The 8,234-nt window shown below is 43.8% G+C and overlaps 1 protein-coding gene across 1 annotated transcript in view; it reads left to right on the top strand.

Annotated features, from left to right (window-relative positions):
* The window catches only part of cpa6 (carboxypeptidase A6), a gene marked incomplete at its 5' end in the record, with an annotated part of 18,498 nt that extends 13,056 nt beyond the window's left edge, over window positions 1-5,442 (top strand). Inside the window, 5 exons of the mRNA XM_034077067.2 lie at window positions 1,353-1,463; window positions 1,822-1,912; window positions 2,335-2,537; window positions 3,464-3,548; window positions 5,050-5,442. Coding sequence (XP_033932958.1) covers window positions 1,353-1,463; window positions 1,822-1,912; window positions 2,335-2,537; window positions 3,464-3,548; window positions 5,050-5,264 — 705 coding nt within the window. The remainder of the gene's footprint in view (window positions 1-1,352; window positions 1,464-1,821; window positions 1,913-2,334; window positions 2,538-3,463; window positions 3,549-5,049) is intronic.
* Window positions 5,443-8,234: the final 2,792 nt, after the last annotated feature.

Here is an 8,234-nt window from a genome sequence, read left to right as displayed (position 1 = left end):
AAATGACATCCTGTCTGAGCATCAGTCAGGCTTCAGAAAGCAGCGCAGCACCATCACTGCCACGATGAACGTGGTGAATGACATTACGAGTATGTTAGATGATAAGCAGAGTTGAGCAGCTCTGTTTGTTGACCTGTCCAAAGCGTTGGACACGTGGATCATCTCATCCTGAAGCAGAGGCTGCTCAGTGTCGGCAGGTCCAGCCGTGCAGTGGCTGGTCTGAGAACTGCCTCTCTGAAAGGTCCATGTGTTCACTCTGATGGGCTGTCTTCTGAGTGGGTACACATCACTAATGGTGTTCCTCAAGGCTCTGTGTCAGGCCCACTTTTATTCTCCATCTCCACCTACAGCTCAGGGGAACATGTGGATGAAGCTACTTCACATTATGCGGATGATCCCGTGATGTTCTGAGCAGGTCCCTCAGTCAGGAGCTGGTGCTACATCACAGGCTGTTTCTAACACGACTCAGACTCAGCGCTCTGAACTAACGCTTCTTCTAATGTGGATCAAACCAAGGTCACGCTCTTTCTAAAGCTAAACAGACCCAGAGCCTGTTTTAGATATTGTAACTACGCAAAGAACAAAACTTGAAGTTGTTGTCTGTTACAAATACCTGGGTATCTGCTTGATGATTGTCTCTCTTTTAAACTTCAGGTTAGGCTAGGTTTCTTCTACAGGAACAAGTCCTGCTTCTCCTTGAGGCCAGGAAGAGGCTCTGTGACGTTTGACCTGTGCTGGACTCTGGGGATCTGGTCTATCTGAATGCACCTGCCCATTGGCTGGTCCAGTCAGATGCTGCGTATCACAGCGCTCTGAGATGTGTGACTGACTGTAAAGCATTAACCCTTCACTGCACCCTGTATGTAGGGCTGGTCTGCTTCACTCTCCGCGGAGGCTCAGTCTCTGGGACATCTTATATACAAAGCCATGTTGGGGAAACCTCCATCTTATATCTGCTCCTGACCTCAGAGAGAATTGTAAGTGGCTCCTGCCTGAGATCGCATGCAGTGGTTTTACTAAACGAGCAGCTGCTAGGACTGTCTGAGGGAAGCAGCTTCTAGAAGCAGCTCCTCTGTCTGGGGACAGGCTGCAGGTTAAAGGAACCTGAGCAATCTGGAGCCACTAAATGTTTTAAAGCTCGTTGGATGCTACTCAATCGGAAGCTGTTGGTACCTGTTCATCTGGATCAGTATGTACATGATGCTGATGATGTCCTTTTGTTGTTCTGTTTATGCTTCATGTGGAACTGCTGGAGCAGGTCTCCCTTGGAAAAGAGATCAATGATCTCAATGGGATTTATCTGTATAAATAAAGGTTTGAAATGAAATGAAATGAAGTTATATTAATTTCAGGCCGTAAACTCGTACCAGTACGACTCTGTGACGCGGCGTCTCCTGAACCAGCTCAGCTTCTACATCATGCCGGTGTTCAACGTGGACGGGTATCACTTCAGCTGGACCACGGTACTGTCGGGCTGAATACATGTTGACAGCATTATGTCCACGCACTCTGCACTTTGTCTACTTTATTCATAGGAGTTATTATCCTGTTTTAAAATTATAATGAATTCAATATTACCATTATGATGGAAGTAGAAGTGTTTACCCGGCAACAGGTTCCTTCACCTGACTTAAAAAAATAAATGTGGTAGTGTATTTAATATGTTGTGACCAATTGGATCAGAGTGTATCCAGTAATACAAACACAATGTGCTGTTGTCATGACGCAGCTCTGGACACACTAACGCCTCGCTAACATCAGTTGAGTCGACAGGAAGCTCCACTTATTGAACAAGACCTTCACTTCCTGTGTTTCCTTCAGGATCGGTTCTGGAGGAAAACCCGGTCTAAGAACCACAAGTTCCACTGCAGAGGAACGGACGCCAACAGGAACTGGAAGGTGAAGTGGTGCGGTGAGTTCAATGACCCTCAGCTGCACGGGAGATCTGAGCATTTACTGCAGGTGGAGTTCTTCACACTGTCTATTCTAATAGAAATGTATGTTTTAGGATAAAGCCCTTGAGATGCCGACAAAAGCAACGTCTCACAGACAGACATGAACAAAATAACAGAAAGCAAAGCATGACAAACCACGTAGAGTCTGTTCAATTCATGGAGTAACACATGACATCGTTACAGTTTGAGAGACAGCTAGATCAGTTTTATCAATAACAAGAGCAGCTGAAAGTGAGATGAGAATGCTGGATGATGACGGGGATCTGACAGCAGTCTATTCTATTAGAACGCTGCAGATCCTTCAGAGTCCTCACTAACACACGTGTCTCAATGCTCTTAATGCTGCTGTATACATAAACGTGCCTTGTATCCCCCCCAGAGGAAGGAGCCTCTTCTCACCCGTGTGACGACACGTACTGCGGACCCTTCCCTGAGTCTGAGCCCGAGGTGAAAGCCGTGGCAAAGTTCCTGAGGAAGAACAGGAAGAGGGTGAAAGCGTACATCTCAATCCACGCCTACGCTCAGATGCTGCTCTACCCGTACTCATACAAGTACGCAACTATACCCAACTTCAGCTGCGTGGTGAGGAAGAAGAAACACTATCTGCAAGAGTTTAATGATAAAGTGCTATGAGTGTTAAAAGCGAGGTGCAAAGGCCCTTACACGTCTTTGTGAGACGGGCGTTAGCAGTTTGTGTTCATAATCCTGTTAGTTCTGAGATTATAAAACATAGCAATGAATAAACGCCTTTGTTAGTACGTGTGTCATTGTGCAACCTTTTCTAAGTGATTCTGCTGCTTTATAAATATGACATAATGATTGTTTGAATGCAACAGTTAGCTATGTATATAGTATGATGAAAGACTTACTTAGATACACAATGTTTGATCAATTAAGCACAAAAACACACTTTATAAAACACATAAATAGCAGCTGGGTTTCACCGAATATAAAGGCTTCTATAGTAAACTGGCCTAATGCCATTATTTGTACAGTTACAGTATATTTCAACATTCAATTAAATAAGTATATAGTCCTATTACTGCATAATAATGTCAATAAGCCTCTCATAGGACCTCGTTACCTGTGCACTTTGTTATGAACGCAACCGTTAGCTATGCTTTCTGCAGATGCACATCTCAAAGGAGAACTACAAGGTTGATATAGTATGATTAAAGATGTACTTATAAATACAATATGTTATCAATTAAGCACAAATAGTAGCTGCATGCGGACACAAATAAAGGGTTGTATACTAAACAGGCTAAAACTGGCCTAATAGCACAATTATTAATACATTTACAGCATATCTTTTACATTAATGTACATTGTTTATCATCTTGTTGATGTATAATAATGTCAATAAGCCTCTTATAGGACCTTGTTACCTGTAAACTAACCTTTATTACAAAGACTTTCATCTCACTTGGCTGCACGGCTATGTGTTGGGTTTACTACAGAAATACAGATGTAAAGCTTGTAATGATTTATGTTCTGTCTGTGTGCAGGAATCAGCGGCTCACAGTGCAGTCAGCGCTCTCTACTCTGCGTACGGAGTCCGGTATCGGTACGGCCCCGCCTCCACCACCCTCTGTGAGTAAAGTACTTTATACATCACAAAGTTAGGGTGTCATGTTGCACCACCAGGAAGGACCACAGATCATTGTGCATTAGGGGTGTAACGGTTCACAGAAGTCACGGTTCGGTTCATACCTCGGTTTGGGGGTCACGGTTCGGTACGGGTTCGGTACAACAAGGAAAAGCAAAAAAAAGTCCCAAATGCATAATTTTTTGTTGCTGTTATTTATTTTTAACAGTAGTGCAAGTTTTGGTATGAAAATAAGTAACTCTAACATTTGGAATCATTAACTGTATTACACAGTTAAAAACAAACCTCAAACAGTACCACACACACTCAGATGGCCATGTTATTTATAATGGCTGAGGTTAAATAAGCTGTACAACTAAAAAGAATGTCTTGAAAATATTTAAATAAATAATAAGAAAGTGTTTCAATCACAATCAATAAAAGGCAATACAGAACTGTATAACATCTCCTGATGTTAAAAATATAAAATAAATACAATGATAAATATAAAACAAAATAAAATCTGTACCTTTTTAAGGAGCAATGTCTAACATGTGTAATTAACTTGTGAGTGTGTGAGGCCATTATGCCTAAATAAAGGTACTCAAGCTTTACTCTATTTTCAAGTTGTTCTTCAGAAAGATGAGTTTGTCTACGTTGTCAGCAGTGAGGGCAGATCTGTTGGCGGTAATTATGTCACCTGCCGTCGAGAAAGCCCTCTCGCTGGGGACTGAGACTGACTCGGATGTGATTGAGCCTGTTTGACGTGTTACCACCAGCATACCGCACCGCTGTGGAACAACGCCGACACACCGTCCTAGTCCGATCCACAACTCGCACCCCATCATTGTTGTAGTCCACAGGGAACCCGAAATGTTCCCACACACATGATTTAACAGAAGCAGGTGGGTCTTCTAGCTCCTGTGTGTTGTGTGAACTCGCCATAGCTACTAACTGTTCTTCTTCATGTTCGTTTTGTTGTGTTTTGTTCTTGTTCTTCATTTGTTATTTATGGGGGGCTGGCTTTTAGGCGCAATACCGCCCCCTGGATTATATATAGTGTAATGCTGCCCTGAGTGACAGACTTTTTTCCCACTCGTAAAAAAAGACCTATTCGCCGTGTGACTGCATGTGCCGAACCGTGACGTCCGAACCGTGACGGTACGGGACGAATACGGATACCGTTACACCCCTACTGTGCATGCAGTGAAGAAGGGAGAAGGGCCAGTTTAACATACATGCATCACCAATTTACCCCTGAACACATGACGTGTACCTATTATACGATACGATAATACTTTGATGGTGAAGTTCGACTGATCCTCCTGAGTGTTGGGAAGTAGGGAGAAGGGCCAGTTTGTGGGTGAGAAATGCATATATAAATCATCCTTTTGTGGTGAAATATAACTTTAAGACATAGTATACTTACATTTCTGGATTCAGTGAAACATTTTTATAAACCAAACTACAGTCCTGATCTTGTATTTCTCTGTGTTTCTCCCACAGATGTGAGTTCTGGCAGCTCCATCGACTGGGCCTACAGGAACGGGATCTCGTACGCCTTCGCCTTCGAGCTTCGGGACACAGGATACTACGGCTTCCTGCTGCCGGAGTCTTTGATCAGCCCCACCTGCACAGAGACGCTGAGAGCCGTCAAGGCCATCGCATCGGGGCTGCTGAAGAAGTGTGAGGTGGACAAGGACACGTTCCCATACATATGAGCTCCGAAACTACTCTTTTTCATACCAGAGATTATTAGGGATCATCAGGGGAGAGCAGAGATCCATTAGAAACCATCAGAGACCTTCAGAAACATCAGAGACCATCAGAGACCATCAGAGACCATCAGAAACACCAGAGACCATCAGAGACCATCAGAGACCATCAGAGACCATCAGAAACACCAGAGACCACCAGAGACCATCAGAGACCATCAGAGACCATCAGAAACCATCAGAGACCATCAGAGACCATCAGAAACACCAGAGACCACCAGAGACCACCAGAGACCATCAGAGACCATCAGAGACCATCAGAAACCATCAGAGACCATCAGAAACCATCAGAGACCATCAGAAACCATCAGAAACCATCAGAGACCATCAGAAACCATCAGAGATCATCAGAAACCATCATAAACCATCAGAGACCATCATAAACCATCAGAGACCATCAGAAACCATCAGAGACCATCAGAAACCATCAGAGACCATCAGAGACCATCAGAGACCACCAGAGACCATCAGAAACCATCAGAGATCATCAGAAACCATCATAAACCATCAGAGACCATCATAAACCATCAGAGACCATCAGAGACCATCAGAGACCATCAGAAACCATCAGAGACCATCAGAAACCATCAGAGACCATCAGAGACCACCAGAGACCACCAGAGACCATCAGAAACCATCAGAGACCATCAGAGACCATCAGAAACCATCAGAAACCATCAGAGACCATCAGAGACCATCAGAGACCATCAGAGACCATCAGAAACACCAGAGACCACCAGAGACCATCAGAAACCATCAGAGACCATCAGAAACCATCAGAGACCATCAGAGACCACCAGAGACCATCAGAGACCATCAGAAACCACCAGAAACCATCAGAGACCATCAGAAACCATCAGAGACCATCAGAGACCATCAGAAACCATCAGAGACCATCAGAGACCATCAGAGACCATCAGGGGAAAGAAGAGGAAGATGAGCTGTTCACTGGTTTGAGATGTATCAATCAATCAATCAACAACTGGATTAATCCCCCAAGGGGCAGTTGGTTCTGAGCAGCAGTTTATGTCATGGACACAGGGTCAGGGTCAGGGTTTGGGTCAGGGTCAGGGTCAGGGTAACACTAACCCAAACCCTGACCCAAGGGGCACTTGGTTCTGAGCAGCAGTTCATGTCATGGACCCAGGCAGGAACACGAGATGAACACACAGATGCACCCGGAGCACATCGTGGATAACTATAATAATACACTATAAATAGTTCAAAGCATCACAATAATAAATAATCAAGTTAAAAGCATTTTCAAGAATGTAAAAGTTTGAGTGCAGACGGGATGAAGGATTTAGAAAAGCGATTAGTCCTTTGAGCAGGTAGAGCACATCTTCGCCCTGATGGCAACAGACGAGATTCATGTGAGAGCACACGACCTGGAGAGTCCGCGACCTGGAGAGTACGCGACCTGGAGAGTACGCGACCTGGAGAGTACGCGACCTGGAGAGTACGCGACCTGGAGAGTACGCGACCTGGAGAGTTCATGACCTGGAGAGTCCGCGACCTGGAGAGTTCATGACCTGGAGAGTCCGCGACCTGGAGAGTACGCGACCTGGAGAGAACGCGACCTGGAGAGTACGCGACCTGGAGAGAACGCGACCTGGAGAGTTCATGACCTGGAGAGTCCGCGACCTGGAGAGTACGCGACCTGGAGAGTCCGCGACCTGGAGAGTACGCGACCTGGAGAGAACGCGACCTGGAGAGTTCAGAACGCTCTCTGCTTTCCGCAGAACCTGTCGGTTACAGAAGGAATTTAAGTCTCTCTGTTTCACGCCGATGATCTTGGAGCAGGTTTTAACAATGCTGTTCAGGCTGTTCCTGTCTTTTCCATGTAATGCCTTCTTCCCATGTTCTGGTGCCAAAGATCTCCCCTAACCTACTGGTACCCCTAACCCTAACCTACTGGTAACCCTAACCCTAACCTACTGGTAACCCTAACCCTTAGGCACAATAATATCCCAAATAATCCTGGATCATGAAATCCTCTCCTTTTTTACCGAAGTCTTTACCGATCTCCTCCAAATAGATATTAATGATACAGACTTTATAGAAATTAGCTGGAAATTGTTCATGTGAGCATTTTTCACGATGCAATAGCACCTTAGAAACAGCTCAGATTTGAATGTCTTCCAAAAATGGTGTTCTCAAAAAGCTCTATTTTTATTCCAGTGGCATTTTATTTTGAAAATATTCATACAAGATGATCTCATTTTTTACTCCAGTGGCATTTTATTTTGAAAATATTCATACAAGATGATCTCATTTTTTACTCCAGTTGCATTTTATTTTGAAAATATTCCTACAAGATTCTTTTTTTTTTGTATCTCAATTTTTATTCTGGTGTCATTTTATTTTGAAAATACTCCTACCAAGTGCCTTAATGTATGGATGCTTTTATTACTGCAATACTGTTGGTGTATATAATATGCAATCACCTGACGATCATGGGTTGTTTTTGTTGTTATTTTCTCATTTAATTTGGACTTTTATTTACTTTCTGCATCAATACTCAGGTATGGATTACAGAAGCCCTGAATCAATACTCAGGTATGGATTACAGAAGCCCTGAATCAATACTCAGGTATGGATTACAGAAGCCCTGAATCAATACTCAGGTATGGATTACAGAAGCCCTGAATCAATACTCAGGTATGGATTACAGAAGCCCTGAATCAATACTCAGGTATGGATTACAGAAGCCCTGAATCAATACTCAGGTATGGATTACAGAAGCCTTGAATCAATACTCAGGTATGGATTACAGAAGCCCTGAATCAATACTCAGGTATGGATTACAGAAGCCCTGAATCAATACTCAGGTATGGATTACAGAAGCCCTGAATCAATACTCAGGTAGGGATTACAGAAACCCTGAATCAATACTCAGGTATGGATTACAGAAAC

Source organism: Pseudochaenichthys georgianus, unplaced genomic scaffold (assembly GCF_902827115.2).
Source record: "Pseudochaenichthys georgianus unplaced genomic scaffold, fPseGeo1.2 scaffold_1269_arrow_ctg1, whole genome shotgun sequence".
Classification (NCBI taxonomy): Eukaryota; Metazoa; Chordata; class Actinopteri; order Perciformes; family Channichthyidae; genus Pseudochaenichthys; species Pseudochaenichthys georgianus.
Note: the sequence above shows the minus strand (reverse complement) of the source record. Positions and strands in the feature narration are given on the sequence as shown.